This window comes from Bubalus bubalis, chromosome 11, assembly GCF_019923935.1.
Source record: "Bubalus bubalis isolate 160015118507 breed Murrah chromosome 11, NDDB_SH_1, whole genome shotgun sequence".
Classification (NCBI taxonomy): domain Eukaryota; kingdom Metazoa; phylum Chordata; class Mammalia; order Artiodactyla; family Bovidae; genus Bubalus; species Bubalus bubalis.
The window spans coordinates 30,708,113-30,735,060 of NC_059167.1; the positions used below are offsets into that span (position 1 = coordinate 30,708,113).

General features: G+C 34.7%; 1 protein-coding gene across 2 annotated transcripts in view; it reads left to right on the forward strand.

The window, feature by feature from the left end:
* C11H14orf39 (chromosome 11 C14orf39 homolog) overlaps positions 1–26,948 on the forward strand; it is a 50,950-nt gene that overhangs the window by 15,354 nt on the left and 8,648 nt on the right. The window contains exons 6-17 of one of the 2 annotated variants that reach the window (XM_044924898.2): positions 857–1,044; positions 1,169–1,211; positions 2,972–3,092; positions 5,661–5,752; positions 6,344–6,477; positions 7,278–7,354; positions 13,837–13,922; positions 14,009–14,067; positions 17,267–17,328; positions 18,466–18,662; positions 20,416–20,554; positions 24,760–24,817. In XM_044924898.2, the coding sequence (XP_044780833.2) occupies positions 857–1,044; positions 1,169–1,211; positions 2,972–3,092; positions 5,661–5,752; positions 6,344–6,477; positions 7,278–7,354; positions 13,837–13,922; positions 14,009–14,067; positions 17,267–17,328; positions 18,466–18,662; positions 20,416–20,554; positions 24,760–24,817 (1,256 nt within the window). The remainder of the gene's footprint in view (positions 1–856; positions 1,045–1,168; positions 1,212–2,971; positions 3,093–5,660; positions 5,753–6,343; positions 6,478–7,277; positions 7,355–13,836; positions 13,923–14,008; positions 14,068–17,266; positions 17,329–18,465; positions 18,663–20,415; positions 20,555–24,759; positions 24,818–26,948) is intronic. The other variant, XM_025295417.3, reaches the window with a different exon arrangement.

Genomic DNA, 26,948 nt, shown 5'->3' on the forward strand with positions numbered 1-26,948 from the left:
AGTCGGACACAACTGAGTGACTTCACTTTAACTTTCATGAAGTATTATTATTAGTATTTTGATTTTTAAAAATTTTAAAATGTAAAAATTGTTCTTAGCTCATAAACTGTACAAAAACAGGTAGCAGGTTAGATTTGGCCCATAGATCATAGTAATTGACTTGTCTTGTAGATGAAGCAAAGTTCAGGTAAGAAGGAAGAGTTAATACCTTTTTTGCAAGAATTGACCGTCTCACTCAAGACTGGTTCTTGAAGAGATGATCATTCACCTCTACCTGAACTGTACTGGAGGAGTTCCTCCAAACAGTGCTGAAATTTTCTTATAATACAGTTGTGGAGTATGCAAGAATGATTGTGAACCCAAAGTTCTGTCACATAGAAAGTGATAATTTTAGCTTAGAAAACTTAAGGATATTTAAAGGCATGGTTATAAAGGTAGCTGAACTGGGAATAATAGAGATTTAGAACTCAGGGAGGATAGAGATTCAAGAAGTAATCAAAAGAACCAGGTTCTGCATTGTCATGTAGGATGAGAAGTGAAAAGAGATCAATAAGTTGGACAAATTAGATCATTGGTAACCTTGGGAAGGGTGGATTCATTAGAATGGTGGAAGTAGAATTTTAATTGAAGAGGATTAAGGAGTGAGTAACTCAGGTAGTGAAGAAAAAGAGTAGAGAATTGTAAAGTTTAATAGAGTTAAGAAAAGTTTAAAGGGCAGACAGTATTGAGTGAAGCAAAAATAAGTAGATTTTTAACTTGTCTTTTATGCTTAATTTAGTAGTTTTTAACAAGTGATTTTAGAAAGTTTTTAGATGCACTTTTGTTATATTGATATCATTTCTTTTAATTTTAACAGAAAAATGTACCATGGTTATATATGTCAGTATAAAGATGTTTTAAAGCAATACCAACTAAAATACTCAGAAACACCCCTCTCACATGAATATTATGAGAAGAAAAGAGAATATGAAGAAATTCAAAACAGAGTGTTGGCAAGTACTGAACAACTGAAAGTGAATGAAACTATTTTTATGGAATTTTTAGGTATTAATTTTTTATACATACTATTTGATACATACATATTTTTGATACATACTGTTTTAATAACATTACCCTTGTAGTGAAAATAATATAATAAATCAATCTAAAATATGGTTTTGTTTTGCAGTGCCTGCTCCCTTTCCATCACTTACCAGTTGGACATTACATATGTATCCACAGTAGTATTTCTACTTAGAATTTTTATTTGATAAGTATTATTTCTGTATTCTAGCTGTTACTGTGTTTCCCTGTGACTATTACATTGATTTGGTTTTTTGTTTAATTAAAAAATTAAGAGATTACTTTAAAGGTCATCTGGAATTAGTTTTCATATATGTGCATGTCATCAGAAGCAAGAAATTTTAATGCAAATGAAGTGGTATATGTACTTGTCTTTAAGTGGCTTAACTTAGCAACCAAACCAATGAAAAAGTTATTTTGCTTTGTTTTACCAAAGAGTTTCAATTAAATTAGTTGATTATTTCTATTAGGATGGAAGGTGGTAAGGAGGTGAGTCACAATTCATTGGGTATCTACTTTGTGCCAGGAAGTACTCAAGAATATACAGAGCTTTCTTATAATGAGCTCACAGTTTGGTAAGGAAACAAACATGTAAACAAGTAATTCTAATGCAGTGGCATTGTATTAGATGCTTAAGTAATTTTTAATTGGTCTAAGTCTCATCTCTTTGTCAAGGAGATCTCCCATGATGAACTTGGAACTTTAATCCTCTTCCAACCTCCACAATCCTTCATATGCTTTCCTATCAGATTATAACTCCACTGTTTGTACTAAGTCTTCTTTATCCCTGCATTCTACCTTGCTTCATTCTGCTTCATCCTAAATCATCCTTGTAACTCCTTTGCTGTTTGCTGTTTGCTGTCTTCATGTTTGGGTTTTAGCTTATTCTGTACTTAGTTGTTCATTTGCTGCTGATCTAATACATTGCCACTGCATTAGAATTCCTTGTTTGCATGTCCATTTCCTCTACTAAACTGTGAGTGTTTTAACTTTCAGTGGGAAGAGGCAGAGGTTGGTGGTAGATGCAGAAGGCACAGCAGGGGTATAGGGACTTGGACTGTAGAAATGAATGAGATATTGTTTGATAGACATGAAGAGGTGATGAAGGTGGGGAGAGTTGAAGATTAGGAGTTAAATGTCTGTATCTAAAAAATTTAAATTGATATTATGATAATAGCATAGTGTTATAAATAATGTTCATTTGAAATTTTATACTCTAGCATATAAATCCTAAATTTTAGTGAAATAGGAAAGGTCTGGCAAAGATTTTCTCTGGAGTTCTTGTTCATTAGCATTAAACATTTAAAATTTTTCCTAATGGATTACAGAGTAACTTAGGAAATTGTAGAAACTAGTACTTATGCAGAATGTTTGTTAGCAGTTGAGAGATTCTCTACTTCAAATTGAGTGTAAATCTACTTCAAGCAGAAAGTTCAAACAGAAGATATAGCTCTCTTTTGAGTTCTCTTGGTGCACAGATGGACCATAAAGAGCAAGAAAAGGAAGATTGAGTGGATTTATAATGTTGATCTTGGAACAAATAAATTACAGAAACTGAAGCAGTTAAGTTTGGACTTGATTATGTTCATCATGCCAAATGACATGATAAACTTGGGTTAAAAATAAAAGTAAAAAATTGCCCTGTGAAAAAATTTAACTGAAAGAAAAAATCCTAACATGTATTTTGATGAAATGTTATTTTTAAGCTAAGTATATAATGTAGACAAACAGTAAATTGACAGTTTGCCAGATATTTGTACTAGTCTTTCTGCTGTTTTCAGATACTGTTATTCATATTGTGTATATGATACATATATAATTAATTTTACATAATACTAATTATTTTTATATAGTACTTATATTATAAATGTGAAAGTTATTTATATTACATAGTTCCTTAACATAAAAGGGTTAATTTGAGATATAAAACACAAGATATTCTTAAACATGCTAACCAGTTTTCCAAAAGATCATGTGACTTGAAGAAAGAAGTAGATGACATGGAAATAGAAATTAATTATTTAAACCAGGTATTAATTTTGTTATATGTTTCTAATATGTGTGTTAATGTATAAGTGTAATGGTATGTTAGATGACAGCCTAAGAAGAGCTATTTCTAAAGCAACTCAATAATTTATTTGCCTCAGATTACCTTTGGAGCCAAAATGTTTTTAGGTATTGAGTATATTTGCTGGGACGGATAGGGGGCAGGAGGAAAAGGGGACGACAGAGGATGAGATGGCTGGATGGCATCACCAACTCAGCAACTGAACTGAACTGAACTGATATTCAACTCTGAGTTTTGGGAAATAGTTTAACTTTCTTTGAGTGCTAAGGAAAGAAGATAAAGAGCAAGTTGGAGCTTAATAATAGGTATTTAAAGGCATTAACAGAGCTTACAGCAGTGCTGTCATAAAGGAAAACAAGTTATTAAATGATTTAAAAAACTTAACCTAGAAAATTTATGACTAAAGTCTTTATAAAGCTAGGCCAGAACTAGTTTTTAGCCTTTAAGACTGATGATACATGATATTTTCTTGAATATATTTTTAGTGTTATCTATTGAAATGTGGCTTTAATTGATGAGTATGAGAGCTACCAAAGTCACTTCCAAATTTTGAGAAAAAGTTGAATGGCTAATTTTTATATTTTATGAAAATTATGTTAAAGATGATATATTTATCATCTGTAAGCATGAGGTCCACATAACAGTAATATCATTTTAGTAAGAAGAAAGTGGGTGTCACTTTCTTTAAAATATATAGTAACTATTGGACGTCTCTATGTAGGGAATCAATGTTTACATTGCTTCTGATTGTCCTTTTAAGGTTAATTAGGTCCCATTTGTTTATTTTTGCTTTTATTTCCAATATTCTGGGAGGTGGGTCATAGAGGATCCTGCTGTGATGTATGTCAGAGAGTGTTTTGCCTATGTTCTCCTCTAGGAGTTTTATAGTTTCTGGCCTTATGTTTAGATCTTTAATCCATTTTGAGTTTATTTTTGTGTGTGGTGTTAGAAAGTGTTCTAGTTTCATTCTTTTACAAGTGGTTGACCAGATTTCCCAGCACCACTTGTTAAAGAGATTGTCTTTAATCCATTGTATATTCTTGCCTCCTTTGTCAAAGATAAGGTGTCCATATGTGCGTGGATTTATCTCTGGGCTTTCTATTTTGTTCCACCTCCCAGAATATTGGAAATAAAAGCAAAAATAAACAAATGGGACCTAATTAACCTTAAAAGCTTCTGCACATCAAAGGAAACTATTAGCAAGGTGAAAAGACAGCCTTCAGAATGGGAGAAGATAATAGCAAATGAAGCAACTGACAAACAACTAATCTCGAGAATATACAAGCAACTCCTACAGCTCAACTCCAGAAAAATAAATGACCCAATCAAAAAATGGGCCAAAGAACTAAATAGACATTTCTCCAAAGAAGACATACAGATGGCTAACAAACATGAAAAGATGCTCAACATCACTCATTATCAGAGAAATGCAAATCAAAACCACTATGAGGTACCATTTCACACCAGTCAGAATGGCTGCGATCCAAAAGTCTACAAGTAATAAATGCTGGAGAGGGTGTGGAGAAAAGGGAACCCTCTTACACTGTTGGTGGGAATGCAAACTAGTACAGCCACTATGGAGAACAGTGTGGAGATTCCTTAAAAAACTAGAAATAGAACTGCCTTATGATCCAGCAATCCCACTGCTGGGCATACACACTGAGGAAACCAGAAGGGAAAGAGACACGTGTACCCCAATGTTCATCGCAGCACTGTTTATAATAGCCAGGACATGGAAGCAACCTAGATGTCCATCAGCAGATGAATGGATAAGAAAGCTGTGGTACATATACACAATGGAGTATTACTCAGCCATTAAAAAGAATACATTTGAATCAGTTCTAATGAGGTGGATGAAACTGGAGCCTATTATACAGAGTGAAGTAAGCCAGAAAGAAAAACACCAATACAGTATACTAACGCATATATATGGAATTTAGAAAGATGGTAACAATAACCCTGCGTACGAGACAGCAAAAGAGACACTGATGTATGGAACAGTCTTTTGGACTCTGAGAGAGAGGGAGAGGGTGGGAAGATTTGGGAGAATGGCATTGAAACATGTAAAATATCATGTATGAAACGAGTTGCCAGTCCAGGTTCAATGCACGATACTGGATGCTTGGGGCTGGTGCACTGGGACTACCCAGAGGGATGGAATGGGGAGGGAGGAGGGAGGAGGGTTCAGGATGGGGAACACATGTATACCTGTGGCGTATTCATTTTGATATTTGGCAAAACTAATACAATTATGTAAAGTTTAAAAATAAAATTAAAAAAAAATAAAAAGAATGAAAGTTGATTGAAATCTAGGTTTCCTAATGGAGTTGTAAGGAAAAATAAAAGGAGTATGATTTATTGTTAATTTTGACTGTTTTAGTAACTTTCACTAAAAGATTGTTAGTACTACCAAAAATATAAATCTTGTGATTATGTAGAAAAAAATCATATTCATTAGTTAAGATAACCAAATGCTTCTTAATGCTTTGCAGGTATTTATTTTGTTTTACTTTGTCATTTTTCTTTTTAGCAGATTGCAAGACATTATGAAATGAAGAATCTTCCAGAAACTCTAGAAGAAAAAAGTAAAAATGTAGAAAAGAGAAAGGAATCGAAAGAAAGGTATGGTGGGGGTTTAGCCACTAAGTTATGTCGGACTCTTTGTGACACCATGGACTGGAGCCCGCCAGGCTCTTTTGTCTATGGGATTCTCTAGGCAAGAATACTGGAGAGAGTAGCCATTCCTTTCTCCAGTGAATCTTCCCAAGCAGGGTGTCCTGCATTGCAGGCAGATTCTTTACCATTTTAGCCACCAGGGATGCCCCGAGAGAATGGTATAGGTAAACTTTAAAATGGGACTTTCTTTCAGATCAGATCAGATCAGTTGCTCAGTCGTGTCCGACTCTTTGCAACTCCATGAATCACAGCACACCAGGCCTCCCTGTCCATCACCAACTCCCGGAGTTCACTCAGACTCACGTCCATTGAGTCAGTGATGCCATCCAGCCATCTCATCCTCTGTCGTCCCCTTCTCCTCTTACCCCCAATCCCTCCCTTTCTTTATATGAACAGATATTCTACATTTAAAATTGATGACATATTCTATACAATTTGAGGAGTTTTAGCTATATAATATCAAAATATCTCTTCTAACTTTAAAATATGCTAATTTTTACTTAGCTAATATTTAATATCATTCACTCTTATCTTTAGAATTTTTGAAAAAGATCCACAACCTGTACTTATGTTGAACAAAACTCTTCAAAACAGTCAACTATTTCTTCCATATGAATCTCAGAAATTAGTAAAACCAATAAAGATGCATTCTTCAGAACCAAGAATTATAGGTACAGTATCTGTTTATTATTCAAAAACTTAGTTTTGTTTGAGAACATATAAAAGAAGAAATAGAAAGGAGCAATTTTAGTTATCACTTAGTGTAAGCAAGAGCTAACAATACTGGAGACTTGTAGACTCATAAAGTGCCACTTTGGTTCTTTCTGAGAGCAAGCAAGATATGCCTTCTATACATAATATTTTTCTTTTTGAGAGAGAAATTACTCATGATTTTTTTTTTAAAAAGAGTTTTAGTCTGGTTTCCAGCTATCAGAAGAGGATGAATAATTGTATATTTTTCATTTGAGAAGTTGTATTATCAGTATGTATGATTAAAGTCACTCAGTTGTGTCTGACTCTTTGCGACCCCATGGTGGTGAGACTTGTGGTAATGATACTGTGACTTAGTCACTGAGACATTTAAATCATGTTTTATTTGATGGATAGATTAACTACATTGTGCTAGGTTAACTACACTAGCTGTTTTATTCCCCAGTCATTTACATCACCACTCTTTGTTCTTTGGTTCCACATTATAAAGATGTAGTTTTGTCAGCTACTTTTTAAAATTTAATTTTAAAAATTTACTTATTTCTTTTTAATCAGCTGTTTTTCATTTTATATACATGGTTATTATAATAGCTACTATATATTGAAGAATTAAGATTATATAATAATTTCATAATTCTTTACTTTAAATTAAATATTTTGTAACTTGATTTTTTAAATTACAAGGTAAGGTTAAATGTTGGACATGACATTTGATTCTATTTCTGGAATTTATTTGAAGTTGTACAATTTAATAATCTAGATAAAAAAGAAGACAGTTCTGTGAGTCAGTCAAAGCTTGCCAATATTGACTTCAAGCAAAAAGAAAATGATGCACATGTAGGTATTTCTTTTTTAATAGTATAAATTAAATGCTTGCATTAAATGATATAGTGAATATACTGCATTTAGGATGTGTGTGTTTGTGTGTGTGTGTGTGTTGTAAATATATTAAACTAGCCATTAGTACAATCTCAGGATATGAAAAACTTAAAGAGTTTTGTATGGTAGCCTGAGCATATACTGTAGCCATCTCCTTTACTTCTTCTTTTTTTTTTTTTTTGTTCTTCAATTTTATTTTATTTTTAAACTTTACATAATTGTATTAGTTTTGCCAAATATCAAAATGAATCCACCACAGGTATACATGTGTTCCCCATCCTGAACCCTCCTCCCTCCTCCCTCCCCATTCCATCCCTCTGGGTAGTCCCAGTGCACCAGCCCCAAGCATCCAGTATCGTGCATCGAACCATTTGAAAATATCAATCACTGTACCCAATAGACCAAAATCTAAAAGACATTTCTCAAGGAATTAGATTGAAGAGGGAAATTGTGGCACCATCTCCATAATGTCATCATTTCTTGAGTTCCACTGGTGTTTTCTTTTCCTGCTATCTTTATGCTAAGCTTTTACCTCAAGGTTATTTCATGGTCAGAATAACCATTACAACTTGCTATCATATCTTCCTTCTAGGGAGGAAAGAAAAAGGGGAAAAAAGTCTTGTTGAGTCAGCCTCATTTTTAAGGATATTTCATGGAAGCTCCTTAAACAATTTATGTTAATGTTTCATTGACAAGAACTTTATAACATGGTTACCTCTATCTGCAGAGAGGTTGACAAACATGATGGGCTTTTTGTTTGTTTACTTTTTAAATCAGAACATAAAGGAAATGTCGATTTTGAAGAAGATAGAAAAACTAGCAGTTTCTGCCAACAAGAATGAATCAAGTAGATGAAAAATAAGTAAGGATGTAGAGGATCTAACACAAATAGTAAGCTTTGTGCCCAACATACACATAATTCAGTTAAATTTTGTTTGCAGTATTCACCAAAATTGACTATTTTTAAAAACAAAAAGGATATGTCCTCCATTCTAAAAAGCTGCTATCTTTACTAACCACAACATCAAAAAAGTTAAACAAGTTAAACAAAAACATAGCATTCTCCTAAAAAAACTATTTGGTTGAGTAAAAAGAAATTCAGTTCAGTCGCTCAGTCATGTCCGACTCTTTGTGTCCATCACCAACTCCCGAAATCCACCCAAACCATCCAACCATCTCATCCTCTGTCGTCCCCTTCTCCTCCTGCCCTCAATCTCTCCCAGCATCAGGGTCTTTTCCAGTGAGTCAGCTCTTTGCATCAGGTGGCCAAAGTATTGGAGTTTCAGCTTCAGCATCATTCCTTACAATGAACACCCAGGACTGATCTCCTTTAGGATGGACTGGTTGGATCTCCTTGCAGTCCAAGGGACTCTCAAGAGTCTTCTCCAACACCACAGTTCAAAAGCATCAATTCTTCTGCACTCAGCCTTCTTTATAGTCCAACTCTCATATCCATACATGACCACTGGAAAAACCATAGCCTTGACTAGATGGACCTTTGTTGACAAAGTAATGTCTCTGCTTTTCAATATGCTATCTAGGTTGGTCATAACTTTCCTTCCAAGGAGTAAGCATCTTTCAGTTTCATGGCTGCAATCACCATCTGCAGTGATTTTGGAGCCCCCCAAAATAAAATCAGCCACTGTTTCCACTGTTTCCCCATCTATTTGCCATGAAGTGATGGGACCAGATGCCATGGTCTTAGTTTTCTGAATGTTGAGTTTTAAGCCAACTTTTTCACTCTCCTCTTTTCACTTTCATCAAGAGACTCTTTAGTTCTTCTTCACATGTGAATTATTCTGCCATAATTCACATGCTTTCAAATTACTTTTGGGTTATAGAAGAAATCAAAATAGAATTTAAAAACTATTTAAAAGCATACTATAATCCCAAACCTGTGAAATCAGAGAGAAGTTTATGTTTGAAAACAAGCATATTAGAAAATAAGGAAGATTAAAATCAGCCAAACATTAAGTATTAATCTGAAATGTTGAACTTAAAGTATGAAAAACTTAACTTAAAATATAAAAATAAAATAATAAATGCAAAAAAGTAGGAATTAACAGAGAAAAGCAGAAATTTATGGAATTTAAAAATTAGGTTAATTAATATAGCCAAATGCTAATAAGTTTCAGCAAGTGTACAGAAAAAAGAAGTCCCCCGTCAAAAAAAAAAGTATAAAGTGGGAGAAAAGTGTGTATCAATACACTTATGAAAGAAATCTTTTCAAAGTCCTAAGATGATACTATGTAAAATTATATACCAACAAACTTGAAAATTTAGGTGAGATGGAAAATTTTTTGGACAAAATAAATTGCTAGACTGAAAAAGAAAAACATGAATAGATCAATAACTTATAAGAAACAGAAATGTAAATGAAACTGAAATGTAAATAAATGCCTATTTGCTTCTTTTCTCCCTTATTTCCCTCCCTTTTCCCTCTACCACACATGCCCTTCAGAACACTTCAGACTCAATTTTTCAGGTGAATTCTGTCAAACATTAGATCAGAGTTTCTCAGTAGTGACACTGTTGACATTTAGATCAGATAATTAGTTCTTTATTGTGGGGTTGTCCACAGGAAAAATTAATTACTCTAGTGATCCACTAGAGTCCAATAGCACCTCATCTGCAATTTATGACAATCAAAAGTATCTCCAGATATTGTCAAATGTCGTCTGAGAGGCAAACAAAGATCATGGCATCTGGTCCCATCAATTCATGGCAAATAGTTGGGGAAACAGTGGAAACAGTGACAGACTTTATTTTCTTGGGCTCCAAAATCACTGCAGATGGTGACTGCATGCACAAAATTAAAAGACACTTGCTTCTTAGAATAAAAGCTATGACAAACCTAGACAGTGTATTAAAAAGCAGAGACATTACTTTGCCTACAGAGGTCCGTGTAGTCAAAGCTATGGTTTTTCCAGTAGTCATGGATGTGAGAGTTGGACCATAAAGAAGGCTGAACGCCAAAGAATTGGTGCTTTTGAACTGTGGTGTTGGAGAAGACTCTTTGAGAGTCCCTTGAACAGTAAGGAGATCAAACCAGTCAGTCCTACAGGGTATCAACTCTGAATATTCATCAGAAGGACTGATGCTGAAGCTGAAGCTCCAATACTTTGACTACCTGATATGAAGAGCCAACTCATTGTAAATCAGACCCTGATCCTGGGAAAGATAGAAGGCAGGAGGAGAAGGGGATGACAGAAGATGAGATGGTTGGATGACATCACTGACTCAATGGGCATGAGTCTGAGCAAGCTCTGGGAGATGGTGAAGGACAGAGAAGCCTGGCCTGCTGCAGTTCATGGAGTCGCAAAGAGTTGGACATGACTGAGCAACTGAACAACAACAACAAAAGCAAAATAAAAATGACAGAATTAAGACCAATGGCTGTTATAACAAAAATAAATGGATAAACTTTTCTATTAAAGATATTGTAATTACAGGTAAAATAAGAAAAATCAGTAACTCTTCAAAATGAGTGACTCGGGGAGACTGAAAGACTTGAAACAAACAGTATAAACATTAGTAAAGCAGTGATTTAAGCATTACATAAAATTTAAAGTTAAAAACAATATATTAGTTCTGCCATATGTGTCATACATGTTTTAAAAGAAGGGTTCAGGATTTACTCTTTTAACTTGTTTTCCTTTCCTGTATTCAATTTTAGAGGGTATAGGGGATTTAGAGACACAGACATCAGTTCAGTTCAGTTCAGTTGCTCAGTCGTGTCCGACTCTTTGTGACCCCATGAATTGCAGCACGCCAGGTCTCCCTGTCCATCACCAACTCACGGAGTTCACCCAAACTCATGTCCATCAAGTTGGTTATGCCATCCAGCCATCTCATCTTCTGTTGTCCCCTTCTCCTCCTGCCCCCAATCCCTCCCAGTATCAGAGTCTTTTCCAGTGAGGCAACTCTTCGCATGAGGTGGCCAAAGTATTGGAGTTTCAGCTTTAGCATCAGTCCTTCCAAAGAACACCCGGGACTGATCTCCTTTAGAATGGACTGGTTGGATCTCCTTGCAGTCCAAGGGACTCAAGAGTCTTCTCAAACACCACAGTTCAAAAGCATCAATTAACTGCATCCAAATACTGCATCCAAGTACTACAACAGTACTTAGATGCAATCTAAAAAAATGACAGAATGATCTCTCTTCATTTACAAGGCAAACCATTCAATATCATGGTAATCCAAGCCTAAGCCCCGATCAGTAACACTGAAGAAGCTGAAGTTGAACAGTTCTATGAAGACTTACAAGACCTTCTAGAACTATACCCATTTGAATGCAGAGTTCCAAAGAATAGCAAGGAGAGATAAGAAAGCCTTCCTCAGTGATCAGTGCAAAGAAATAGAGGAAAACAATAGACTGGGAAAGACTAGAGATCTCTTCAAGAAAATTAGAGATACCAAAGGAACATTTCATGCAAAGATGGGCACAATAAAGGATAGAAATGGTATGGACCTAACAGAAGCAGAAGGTATTAAGAAGGCTTGCCAAGAATACACAGAAACTATTCAGAAAAGATCTTCACGACCCAGATAATCGTGATGGTATGATCACTCACCTAGAGCCAGACATCCTGGAATGCGAAGTCAAATGGGCCTTAGGAAGCATCACTACAAACAAAGCTAGTGGAAGTGATGGAATTCTAGTTGAGCTATTTCAAATCCTGAAAGATGATGCTGTGAAAGTGCTGCACTCAATATGCCATCGAATTGGGAAAACTCAGCAGTGGCCACAGGACTGGAAAAGGTCAGTTTTCATTCCAATCCCAAAGAAAGGCAATGCCAAAGAATGCTCAAACTACCGCACAATTGCACTCACCTCACACGCTAGTGAAGTAATGCTCAAAATTCTCCAAGCCATGCTTCAATAGCACGTGAACCATGAACTTCCAGATGCTCAAGCTGGATTTAGAAAAGGCAGAGGAACCAGAGATCAAATTGCCAACATCCATTGGATTATTGAAAAAGCAAGAGAGTTCCAGAAAAATATTCTCTTTATTGACTATGCCAAAGCCTTTGACTATGTGGATCACCACAAATGGTGGAAAATTCTTAAAGAGATGGGAATACTAGACCACCTGACCTGCCTCTTGAGACATCTATATGCAGGTCAGGAAGCAACAGTTAGAGCTGGACATGGAACAACAGACTGGTTCCAAATAGGGAAAGGAGTACATCAAGGCTGTATATTGTCACCCTGCTTATTTAACTTCTATGTAGAATACATCATGAGAAACGATGGGCTGGATGAAGCACAAGCTGGAATCAAGATTACTGGGAGAAATATCAATAACCTCAGATATACAGAAGACGCCACCCTTATGACAGAAAGTGAAGAAGAACTAAAGAACCTCATGATGAAAGTGAAAGAGGAAAGTGAAAAAGTTGGCTTACAACTCAACATTCAGAAAACTAAGATCATGGCATCTGGTCCCATCACTTCATAGGAAATAGATGGGGAAACAGTGGAAACAGTGACAGACTTTATTTTGGGGGGCTCCAAAATCACTGCAGATGGTGACTGCAGCTGTGAAATTAAAGGACGCTTGCTCCTTGGAAGAAAATTTATGACCAATCTAGCCAGCATATTAAAAAGCAGAGATATTACTTAGCCAACAAAGGTCCATCTAGTCAAAGCTATGGTTTTTCCAGTAGTCGTGTATGGATGTGAGAGTTGGACTATAAAGAGGGCTGAGTGCAGAAGAATTGATGCTTTTGAACTGTGGTGTTGGAGAAGACTCTTGAGAATCTCTTGGACTGCAAAGAGATCAAACCAGTCCATCCTAAAGGAGATCAGTCCTGAATATTCATTGGACGGACTGATGCTGAAGCTGAAACTCCAATACTTTGACCACCTGATGCGAAGAACTGACTCATTGGAAAAGACCCTGATGCTGGGAAAGATTGAAGGCAGGAGTAGAAGGGGACGACAGAGGATGAGATGGTTGGATGGCATCACCGACTCAATGGACATGAGTTTGAGTAAACTCCAGGAGTTGATTATGGACATTGAGGCCTGGTGTGCTGCAGTCCATGGGGTTGCAAGGAGTCAGACACGACTAAGCGACTGAACTGAACTGAACATAAATTAATTAGATTAAGAATTAAGATTCCCTTTATTAATCAAGAATAAGGAAGACAAAATTTTAAGTTTACCTTAAATGTGTGTATACTATCAGGCATAGTAATTATACTTTTCAAAAATATCGAATTCCTTGAGACTCTTAAGCCTTTCTGTTTCCCAGTGTTTGACTTAGTGTTTTGTATGCAGTGGTTTCATTTAATGTTTGTACTCGTCAGTGTTGATAATAATAGTGATGATGAGGTGGATGACAATGTTCTCTGAGAGCCCTGAGTAGCCATGGCAAGCAAAACATTTTATTGTTTTGTATAGTCAATTCTAATGCTTAATTTCTTTTGTTCAGGTATTGAATGACTCTGCTGTGAATAACCATCCAAAATGTACACATGTTACGGCTTTTAAAAATTCACAAAATGTTATGCAGTTCAGGTAACCTTTAAAAATAAGAAATTGACTTATTTTCTGAAATGCTCAACTCAGTAAATAATATAAAAATGTTGTTTATTGTATTTTAGATTAGTAACCCCACAGAAACAATCAAATTGCAATCAATGGTTGGAAAAGAGAGATACAGGTATTTGCCATTTATATTATTCCTAAGAAATAGGAGTAACAAGTTATATCAGATTTTTATACTAGTCAAATAAATTATTTGGATTATTTGCATTTCTGGCTAACTCACTGTGCATGCCTGGTTTTAAAATATGTTTTTATTAAATATAAAACAAATACACTTATTGTAGAAAATTTGGAAAATGGAGAAAAATATAAAAGAAGCAAAAATACCAACCACCCAGATATAACTGATACTACATACACTATTGTATTTTTTTTCCTCTATGCATATGTGTTTTTATTTCTTTTTGTTTGTTCCTTCAAATTTGAAGCATACTATGTATATTACTTTGGGTCTTTTTCTTTCCACTTGATATGCCCTTGAAGGTATTTTTCCATGCCATTAAATATATTTTGAGATGACTTATAATATGTCTTTGCATGGGTATGCTTTAATTTATTTAGTTTATTTAGCTCACACTGAATATTATGTTATTTCCAGATTTTTTTGCTGTTATAAATGATGCTACTATATTCTTTTATATAAATATTTTGCTATCTTAGATTATTTTCTTTGAATAAATCATAGAAAGGTCACAGGATATATATGTATAAATTTATTATCCTAGAATCAAGTAGCTGTTAGAACTTTGATGCACCTTTGACACAGACTCATTCTCTATGTGTGTGTATCTATCTATCTATTATCTATCTGTCTATATATATATACTGTATGCATACATATATATGTATATATAAAATATATAATATATCATAGAGACACACACATACAAATATATATATAGTTGCCCCTGATGCGAAGAACTGACTCATTGGAAAAGACCCTGATTCTGGGAAAGATTGAAGGCAGGAGAAGAAGGAGACAACAGAGGATTAGCTGGTTGGATGGCATCACCAACTTGACGGACATGAGTCTGAGCAAGCTTCGGGAGTTGGTGATGGACAGGGAAGCCTGGCATGCTGCAGTCCATGGAGTCGTAAAGAGTCAGACACAACTTAGCAACTGAACTGACTGACTGATAGTTGCCCAGTAATAAGTAGCAATTAGGTTATATAAAAGTCTTTCTCTCTTCTTGACTTATTTTGAAATTTTAAAAAATGACTCATTTGGATGGTAAATATATGCATATTCTGAATGGTCATATAATATGCTATAAGCCTGTTCCTCTCACTCTCAAGATAGGATTCAACCAAGACAATATACTTAGATGGGTATTCCTTATACTTTCTTCTGGAAAAAAGGATTATGACTTATCTATCCAGGTGATATATTTCACCTGTTTATAATCCTCTGTCAGAGAAGGCAATGGCACCCCACTCCAGTACTCTTTCCTGGAAAATCCCATGGATGGAGGAGCCTGGTGGGCTACAGTCCATGAGGTCGCTAAGAGTTGGACACGACTGAGCGACTTCACTTTTCACTTTCATGCATTGGAGAAGGAAATGGCAACCCATTCCAGTGTTCTTGCCTGGAAATCCCAGGGACGGGGGAGCCTGGTGGGCTGCTGTCTATGGGGTTGCACAGAGTTGGACACGACTGAAGCGACTTAGCAGCAACAGCAGCATAATCCTCTGTATGTGCTAAGCTGACAGTGTTAGACTGGGAAGAATGGATAATCTCTAGGAACAATATACCCCCTAATACAGATACATGGGGAAATGTATGTATCTGGCATAGTCCTAGCTGCCATTGAGCCTATATGGTGAGGCTCCACACTCAAGAAGGTAAGAAGAAGAAAGATTCTCTTCAACAATCTCCAAGCCTATCTTTTGAAGAAGTTAATATATGGTGAAAGTAGTAGTATGATTAATGCAAGAGGCAAACCTATAAAGCTTTCAGATGACCAAATAGGGAAACTTCTGTTCAAGATAGGAAAGAATTTCCTTAAAAAAATGAAAAAACCCAATCATAAAAGAAGTATTGATAAATTTGGTTATATTAAAATTAAGAATTTCCATTCATCAAAAAACACTGTAAAAAGAATGGGAGACGAGAATATATTTTTAATAAAACTGTCAAAGGACTAGTTTCCAAAAATGTGTAAAACCTTCTACAAACCAAGAAGAAAACTACAGACAACCCAGTTAGAAACGTGCAAAATAATTACGAATAGACACTTCAAATAGAAAAACTTTTGTGGCAGATAAACATATTAAAAAAAATGTTCAGCAAATCAGGAAACTGAAAAATAAACCCACAATGAGATATCATTATACCCCCATCAGATTAGCAAAATTTGGAAGATCTGACAATGTTCAATATTGATGAGAATGTAGGACAATTAAAACTCATAATTATTGGTAGAAACTTTTAATATGTCATTTATAAATAACTTATTGACATATAACAAAGTTATAATTGGAGGTCATAATTTTTTCCTGTGAAATTGAATAATTCCCTAGGGTAGCTCAGGATGGCCAGTTGCCACAACAAAAATTGGTGAATAGTTTCAAAACTAAAATTGGAGAATACTTTAACATCTGGTAAAATGGAAGATACACATACCCTGTATTTTGTAATTCCACTCCTAGGTATGTACCTAGAGAAATACAAGTACATACATACAAGTATAAATGTAGAAGAGTGTTAAAATCATTGTTTGTAATAGCCTCAAAACAGAAACTCCCCAAATGTCCATCTGTAGTTGAATGGATAGTACTGTGTTACATTGTTTTGTGTTTGTATATTAGAATACTTTACACCTATAAAAGTAAGCAAACTATGTCTATATGCAACAATATAGATGAATCTCATGAGAGTGTACTAAACCAAAAAAGCATGACAAAGAGCACATACATTATTATTTCATCATATAACATTTAAAACAGGAAAAAGTATATTGCTTAAGTGATAAACTGATAAAGAAAATCAGGGTAATGATTATCACAGAAGTCAGAATAGTATTTACCACTGAGAAGGAGGCTATGGGGAATATGGGGCCTTTTGGAGAACTCATAATGTTCTATTTCTTTATCAAGGTGGCAGTTACATGGGGTGTTCTCTTTATAATTTTGTTTGTTAAACTGGTCGTGTAGGTTTTATTCTATTATTTTTATGTATTAGATTGAAGTATCTAAAATTTCCATTTTTATTGACCAAGAACAGTTAAATATTGGCAGTTTCATATGGTTTAATTTGTTTTATTTACAATTAAATTTCAAAAAGAAAAAGTAGTTTGTTCTCATATAACAAACAGATGCTGAGTGTGGAGATAAAGGGACAATAAGACAATTGCCAGAATCAAAATGTGCTTCACAAGTAAGTCAAATGTTTTGTTTTTAATTTCTAAGTAGAATATTCTAATTTAAATATTGTTTTCATTTTAATTTCAGATTTGGGCTAACAAAGTTTATTTATGTGAGGTCTGGATGTTATTAACTTAGAAATCAAGTTGCTGTGATGTTACAGATTCTATTCCTTGGAGGAGTTATAGATTTAAAAGTGAAACCACAAAAAGTTTACATGAAATATTTTAAAAATTGTCATTAATAATTGACTATATCCATTGATACCACCACAACTAAATTATAGCTGAATAAAGAAATTTTGTTTGGTAAGATTGAATTATTAGTCAAGGCTGCCACAAAAATATCTTCAAAGTATTTTTTAATAGTAGATAGCTTTAGTGATTATAGGTGTAGGCAATGTACTATAGCTGCTGCTGCTGCTAAGTCACTTCAGTCGTGTCCGACTCTGTGCGACCCCAGAGACGGCAGCCCACCAGGCTCCCCCGTCCCTGGGATTCTCCAGACAAGAACACTGGAGTGGCTTGCCATTAAGGGATAAAACAAGAGAAACAACAGTAGTATTCTACTATAAAGAAATACAGGTAAAAAGCACACTTATATTTTTTTGCTGGAGGGACCCAAATAAATTGTTTCCAAATGGGATTTGGTAACAAACATTTGAGAAATCATATTCCTAGCTTACCAAATGATATAAAGGGGAGTTAGTATTCAAGTTCTCAATTTTGTAGGGAAGCTAGTATAATGAATTTATAAGGGCAAAAAATGTAAAGAACATAACCAATGAGAAAAAAGACTGCCATTTTCTTTCAAAGGGGTATACAAATCTTGACCCAGAGCACAATGTGGAAATTTTGAAAGGAAAATTATTTCTAACCATTTTTCTTCATCAATCTGAGTATATCCTGGTTGTGAGTTAATTTTTCAGGTAGAGATAGGTGAGATAGAGCTGGGAAGAAAAAAATTAGAAAATTGAAAATAATTATTCTCCTGTTTGCTGACAGATATATTTTGGTATCACTTTCACTAATTATTCTTATTTCACTTATTTTGTTTATGAATTGATAACATCATATGTTAATACTGATGTTTTTAACCACATATTTTTACATATGTGAGTTTATTAATGCAATAATATTCCTTTTTATAGCTTTCTGTTACTTTGAATTTGCAGATTACATATGCAGAACATTTTGGGAAGCCAATAGAAAGTAATAGTGATGAAGTAGAAGAAAGGGCTGGGATTTTTCCACGAACTCCTGAAATTCCTTTATTTTTAAGCACTCCTGAAGATGTGAAAGCACCTGATTCTGTGGAGAAATTACCTAAAACCCCCTCAATTGAAATGTAAGATTTTAATTAATTATTATAATGAAAGAATCTATATATTTTGAATTATGTAAATAATTGATAGGAATAGTAAAATGCTTAATGCCTGTAACTTTAAAAAGTTTTCTATTATGGAATATTTCAAATATACAAAGGAGCGAGATTAGTATAATGAACTCTCATATACCTACCACTCTGCCATCTCATTTCATAGACACTTTTCCCCATTTTTCCCTGAAATGTTTAGCTGAAGGTAACATGGATCCTGAGTACCTATCAAGTTTAATATTATAATATTTACGATTTTCAGAAGAATAAAGATGTATGGAAAATATTAAATTGTCAAGCTAAAAAGTTACTATCACATTTGGTAGATTGTGGACACCACTGAATAATATTCCAGCAGTCATTTTGCCTTAATGTTGTAGTGTCTTAAACAAAAACTGCCATTATTTAAGTAACTTTGGTTGACATAAATATCTCTAACATCATTATTTAACTTTGGAAACCACAGATTTGTAGTTTACAGCCAAAAAACTAATGCTATATTTAAGCTTTTTGTTTAGTTCAGTCTTTTCTTTGCTGCTGAATCCTGGGATTCTTCTAAAATATGTGTCAAATAGATTTCACTTCATCAGGAATCTCTCTCTTGTGTTCTACTCTGTATTTTAAATTGCTAGTAAGATTTTTATGTATAAATGTCATGCTGTTGACTCAAAAACAGGATGTTCAAAATGGAATTTATCTTCAAATCTGGGAACTGTTAAAGGGTGTTGCGATCGTATACTAAAACCTCTCTTTATGGATGAGAAAACCAATCTGTAAAATGACTCATTAACAGTCATGGAGATAGTTATGGAGGTATCTTCAGACCTCTATTATTTAACACTTAATAGCACTGGTGGGCTGCTGTCTATGGGGTCGCACCGAGTCGGACACAATTGAAGTGGCTTAGCAGCAGAAGCAGCAGCACTATTAAGTGAATTTGAGTGTAAGCATTTTATAAGTATTGCTCCTTTCATATTCACAACAGCTTTGTGAGATGTAAGTACATTATTATTCTTATTTTATAGATGAAGAAACAGAATCACAGATGCTGCAACTCATCAGTGATAGAGTTGAGATTTAAACCCAGGCAGTTCTGCCTCCAGAATTCATGGTTTTAACCACTGTGTTGTATACTGACTTGTCTAACTTTTTTCCCAAAATCATTTTATAACTTAACTCCCTTATGAAACAATCTGTCATGGCTGGCTTTTCATTAAGACTAAAATTTTGTGACTGCTTTCAAGATCTTGGAGACAGTTTAGCATCAAGTTTAAGAACTTGGACTTTGAATCTGTGTTGCTACATTCAGATCCCTACTCTGGCACTTACATTCTTTCAAGCAAATCATTTAATCTTTCTATGCTGCAAAATCCTCTTCTATGAAATGGAGGTGATAGTGATGGTAGCTATCTCAAAGGGTTGTTTAAGGAATAAGTAAATTAATGATGATGGAAATACATAGAATAGAGCCTGACAGTATATGCTTAGAAAGAATTCTTTATTATCATTTCATAATTGATTATTATACTTTATTTAATATTATTCACCACCCAAACCATAGGTTTTCTTCTCCATAGGTTTGACACTTCAATAACTACTTCCTCCTTTTTCCTGCTATGCTAATTCTTCCCTTTATGACATAGTGCCTATGGTGCTTACCAGTCTGCAATATTTGATAATATGTATTTAGCAATTTGATGATTTTCTTATTTCTCTGTATCAGAAATAGAAATACAGCTACTGAGAGTCAAACACAAAAGGACTCCCCTGGATTTTCTTTTTTAATGAGTTATACTTCTCGATCCCCTGGATTGAATTTATTTGATTCTTCTGTATTTGATTCAGAAATCTCATCACATCAGGTAATATGAGAAGCTCATTTTATTTCTAAAAAATTGTTCACTAGGACCTCAAAAAGTTTAATTCTTTAATATCAAACTTTCTTGAAGCAGAGTACAAAACAGAGACAATTTATTTTTAAAAAATTTTATTGAAGTATAACTGATTTACAGTGTTATATAATTTCTGCTGTTAATTTTTGCTATACGAAGTGATTCAGTTATACATATATATTCTTTTTCATATTCTTTTCCATTATGTTTTGTCCCAGGATATTGAATATAGTTCCCTATGCTATACAGTCAGACCTTGTTTATCCATACTATATATAAAAGTTTGCCTCTGCTAATCCCAAACTCCCAATCCTTCCCTCCCCTTCCAGTCTACCCTTGGCAACTGCAAGTCTGTTCTCTATATCTGTGTCTGTTTTTATTTTGTAGATATATTGATTTATATTGTATTTTTAGATTCCACATATAAGTGATACCATATGGTATTTATATTTCTCTTTCTGACTTATTTCACTTAGTATGATAATCTCTAGGTCCATTCATGTTGCTGCAGATGGCATCGTTTCATTCTTTTTAATGGCTGAGTAATATTCCATTGTATATATAATATATAACACACCTTTATCAATTCATCTGTGAATGGAAATTTAGGCTATTTTCATATCTTGACTATTGGAAGTTGTGCTACTATGAACACAGGGGCATATATATATTTTTGAATTACAGTTTTGTCTGGGTATATGCCCAGGAGTGAGACTGCTAGATTGTATGGCAACTTTATATTTAGTTTTTTGTGAAACCTTTGTACTGTTTTCCATTGTGGCTACATCAGTTTACAGTCCCACCAGCAGTGTAAGAGGTTCCCTTTTCTCCACAGCCTCTCTAGCATTTGTTATTTGTAGACTTTTTAATGATGACCCTTCTGACTGGTGTGAGATAATTGCTCGTTATGGTTTTGACTTGCATTTCCCTAATAATTAATGATATTAAGCATCTTTTTGCATGTGCCTGTTGGCCAACTGTGTGTCTTCTTAGGAGAAATGTCTGTTTAGGTCTTCTGCCCATTTTTTTGGTTGGGTTGTTTGTTTTTTTGTTGTTGAGCTATGTGAGCTGTATGTTTTAGAAGTAAAGCTTTGTTGGTTGTATCATTTGCACATATTTTCTCCCAGTATGTAGGCTGTCTTTTCATTTTGTTTATGGTTTTCTTTGCTGTGCAAAACCTTGTAAGTTTGATTAGCTCCCATTTGTTTATTTTTGTTTTTATTTCCTTTGCCTTGGGAGACAAGAAAACATAGGTGCAATTTATGTCAGAGACTGTTTTGCCTGTGTTCTCTTCTGGGAGTTTTATGATGTTTTGTTTTATATTTAAGTCTTTAAGTCATTTTGAGTTTATTTTTGTGTATGGTGTGAAGATGTGTTCTAAGTTTGTTGATCTTTGCAGCTGTCCAACTTTTCCACCACCACTTGCAGAGGTGGTTTTTAAAAGATTCTGAGTATTGGTAGTTTAAAAAAGTTCCCCCATTGTCTTTATGCTTTTAACTTCAAGTGTCTCACATTGATTCTATTTGTAAAAACAGAATCTCAGGATTTGAAGTGCAGTTAAAGGCAGTTTAAAAATTAGTTTGACTTTATAGCTCTAAACAAGCTTCACATATTCTCAATGTGGAAAAATTTTCAGGTAATTAGTTGGTCTTTTCCTCTCCATGTGTATGTAGAAACAAAAACTGACAGAATTAAAGAAATAGATGAAAACAAGTTTAGTTAGAGATTTTTAACACCCCTTTCTAAGCAATCGATAGAATTAGACGACACAATCAAGAAATATCTTACATAAAATCCAAACAACCCCATCAGCCCCCTTGACCTAATTGACATTTGTAGAACTCTACATCCAACAACTGCAACATATTTATTCTTTTCAAGTGGTGATGGTACATTCACCATGATAGATGGATCATATTCTGGGCTATTAAATGGTTCTTAATAAATTGAAAAGGGTATAAATCATGTAGAATATTTTCTCTGATCTCAGTGAAATTAAATTAGAAATCAATAAGATATTAGGAAATTCCTGAATATTTATGCCATGGATCGAAGAATAAATTAGAAAAGATTTTTAAATGAATTATGAACATTCAGCATATAAAAATCTGTGGGTTCCTGCCAAAACCAGAACAAAATAACTTTAAATAATTAATAGAAAAGAAGAAAGGTCTGTCATCAATGACCTAAAGTTCTACCTTGAAAAGCTAAAAAAAGAAGGTAAACCCAAAGTAAGTACAATTAAAATAAGAAAGATAAGAAGTCACTGAAATAGAAAACAATAGAGAATATTAGCAAAGCTAAAGTTGGTTCTTTGAAAAACACTAACAGAATTTATAAACTTCCTAGATTGATAAAGAAAAAGATTAGACAATTTACCTATATTAGGAATAAAAGCAATGGCACCCCACTCCAGTACTCTTGCCTGGAAAATCCCATGGATGGAGGAGCCTGGTAGGCTATAGTCCATGGGGTCGCTAAAAGTCGGACATGACTGAGCAACTTCCCTTTCACTTTTCACTTTCATGCATTTGAGAAGGAAATGGCAACCCACTCCAGTGTTCTTGCCTGGAGAATCCCATGGACGGGGGAGACTGGTGGGCTTCCGTCTGTGGGGTCGCACAGAGTCGGACACAACTGAAGCGACGCAGCAGCAGCAGCAGCAGCAGGAGGAATGAAAGAGAGAATATTATTATAGCTCCTACTTATTTTAATGATAAGACAGTATTCTGAAATAGAAGATTGGTAAGGGGAAACTTCAGTTTCTACATATTAAAATATCCCATAAACCTTTGAGCAATCAAAATAGTGTGATAATGGTACAAGGATTGATTGATTGATTGATCCATGGCATGGACAGTGTCTTGAAACAAAAGAATTTTGACTGTGGTATGAATAGGGCCACAAATTAGGAGGGATAAATTAGGTGTTTGTTGTACACGTGCACAAGTAGATTCTATGTGCTTAGTCACTCAGTCGTGTCCGACTCTTGGCAACCCCATGGACTGTAGCCCTCAAGGCTCCTCTGTCCATGGGATTCTCCAGGCAAGAATACTGGAGTGGGTTGCCATTTCCTTCTCCAAGATGCTATAGATGCATTACATTTTAAAATGTTAACTATAAAATATTTCAGAAGAAATATAGGTGAATATTTATCAGAGCTTAGGAAGAAGAAGGATTCTCTAAACATGAAACAGTAGAAGAGGCAAAAGAAAATAAAAATGGTTTTGGTTTGGTTACATACAAAATTTTTATATGTCAAAAAGTTTTAAAAGCAAAGCAATAATGTGATATAAAATATTTGCAATAATATGACAAAGAATTAAGATCTTTATTATGTAAAGAGCTTATATGTACCAGCAAGAAAATTACTGCTTCAATAGAGATATGGACAAAGTCCATTTGGTGACTAGGTAATTCACTGACAAAGAAATTCAAGTGACTTAAAAAAAAATCTCTGGGAAAAACTGCTTTCCTTATTAATTGTCAAAGTATATAAATTGTGCATAATAATATTTATTCAAGTGTTATTTATATTAGAAAAAGAAATAGGAACAATCTAAATGTTTAAACAGAAGAATGATTGAAACTATATGTTATGTCCATATAGAGGAATATTAAAATGACATAAAAGGAATAAAGTTTTATAAGAATAGTTACATGGAAAAATGCTCATAATGTAATGTTAAGAGGGGAAAAAAGAGAACAGAAAACTATATTTAATGATCATAGTTTTTGAAAAGCCCATTTTATAAAGAAAACAGATTCTTTTGGCAGCAAAAGTTTATTTGAACTGACATGAAGCTATCAAACTGTATTATTTTATTATATAATACAACCTGATTTGTAAAAGGCCTTTAGAATAAAACAAAGTTAATTAGAATTTTAGGTTATATTAACATTCCAAAGTAGGAACTATCCTTGGTACAATATGTATTGCCTATTAATATTTTATATATTGCCAGAGTCAAATCAATAAGCCTTATTTTAATATGTCAATGATAGTTTTAAAGATAGACCTCTTTTTAATTGCAATCATATTCTATATAGAATGTTGCCATTTTGTCTACTCTAATTATGCTTATAAGAAGAACTAGGCTTCAGAGTCTAATATAAATGCTATGCCTACTGTTCTACTGATTTCATGAGTAATATTAATGGAAATTATTTTTCAGTTTGGTGAACATTATTCTTCAGGAAATTTAAATCCTCCCTCATCCCAACAAGAAATTGGTAAGTGATTTGAAGTTTGCTATATATAAAACTTTAACCATTTGTGTTTAGCTTGTCTCTGATTTTCTTAGGCACTTAGTTAATATTCTTTAAAAACTAATGGTACTTCTGCACCATTCACTAATTATTATTTTTAGCAATTTATCTTCTTCTCTCACCTACCCAAACTTGCTTTTTCCAATATTTATTAATAACTTCAGTTTAGTCAGCTCAGTCGCTCAGTCATGTCCAACTCTTTGTGACCCCATGGACTGCAGCACACCAGGCTTCCCTGTCCATCACCAACTCCCAGAGCTTGCTCAAACTCATGTCCATCGAGTTGGTGATGCCATCCAACCATCTCATCCTCCGTCGTCTCCTCCTTCTCCTGCCTTCAATCTTTCCCAGCATCAGGGTCTTTTCCAATGAGTCAGTTCTTCACATCAGGTGGCCAAAGTATTGGAGCTTCAGCTTTAGCATTAGTCCTTCCAATGAATATTCAGGACTGATTTCCTTTAGGAGTGACTGGGTTGATCTCCTTGCAGTCCAGGGGCCTCTCAAGCATCTTCTCTAACACCACATGTAAAAGCATCAATTCTTTGGTGCTCAGCTTTCTTTATGGTCCAACTCTCACATTAATTAAGGTATTAATAACCTACCAATTATCAAACATTATGAGTATTTTATATTTATTATCATTTGAGTCTCTTCACAGCATTTGATATAGTTGAATATTCTTGTCTTCCTTCTGGAGTTTCTGTATTTCTTCTTTTTAAAAACACTTTTGGCTATAGCCTGAAGCATGTGGGACCTTAGTTCCCCCAGCAGAGATCAAACCCAAGCTCCCTGCATTGGAAGACAGAGTCTTAACCACTGGATTGCTGGGGAAGTCCATGGATTTCTTCTTATCTTGCTGGAGCTTACTTTTTATTGCATTTTCTTTCTTCTTTTATCTCTTTATTAATTCATTTATTCAACATATAAATATATATGTATATTACATATATAGTATAGTTGATATCCCTGGAAGAGAGCATGGCAACCCACTCCAGTATTATTGCCTGGAGAGTTCCCATGGACAAAGGAGCCTGGAGGGCTACAGTCCATACAGTCCAAGGAGTTGGACATGACTGAGTGACTAAGCATAGCACAGCACAGCAGCATACTTGATATAAGATACTGCTTCTGGTTGTATAGAATAGTGGACAAAAATGCAAAGTTCTCATAGGGTTTATTTATGTTCTAGTGGGAGAAGCTGAAAATAGACAACCTTTATATGTCATGTAATGCACTAAAAACAGTTGATATGGGTTTAAATTGGCAGCCAGACTCATGTGTCACAAATTTTAGTCTTAGGTTTAATTAGCTTTATAGAAAGATATGGGATAGATGATAACAGCATGTACAGCACCTTTGTCTCATTAAGAGACTCACTAGCTACCAAAATAATAATAAACTTTCTTTTGCTACCTCATCCCCAAGGGACATGTAAAGCCACTATGAATAAGAGGAATGGCACAGGTAAGTCATCTTGACACACAGAAGCAGCAGGCTCAGTTTCCCACTGGTCTTTTAATACTATTCTAGTCATGAGACCCCGAGAAGGCAATGGCACCCCACTCCAGTACTCTTGCCTGGAAAATCCCATGGACGGCGGAGCCTGGTAGGCTACAGTCCACGGGGTCATTAAGAGTCAGTCACGACTGAGCGACTTCATTTTCACTTTTCACTTTCATGCATTGGAGAAGGAAATGGCAACCCACTCCAGTGTTCTTGCCTGAAGAATCCCAGGGACGGGGGAGCCTGGTAGGCTGCCGTCTGTGGGGTTGCACAGAGTTGAACATGACTGAAGTGACTTAGCAGCAGCAGCAGCAGTCATGAGGCCCAAAGACTTTGTATCAACTCACAGCTCCTCTAATTCAAGTATCATCCTATCCAGTAGACTAGGCAGACACATCATTCTACATTTACCATAATTCTGTATTTTCTAACAAAACAGTGCTATGAGGAGTCAGACTCCAAATTCATTCTTCCAGGTGGGCCTAGATCAGCATGAGCTTGATGTTAACTCTAATCACTTGTAGGGATAAGTATTATGAAGAAAAGTTAAGCAGAGTAAGGGAAATAGGGAGAATTTGGATTGGGAAGATAG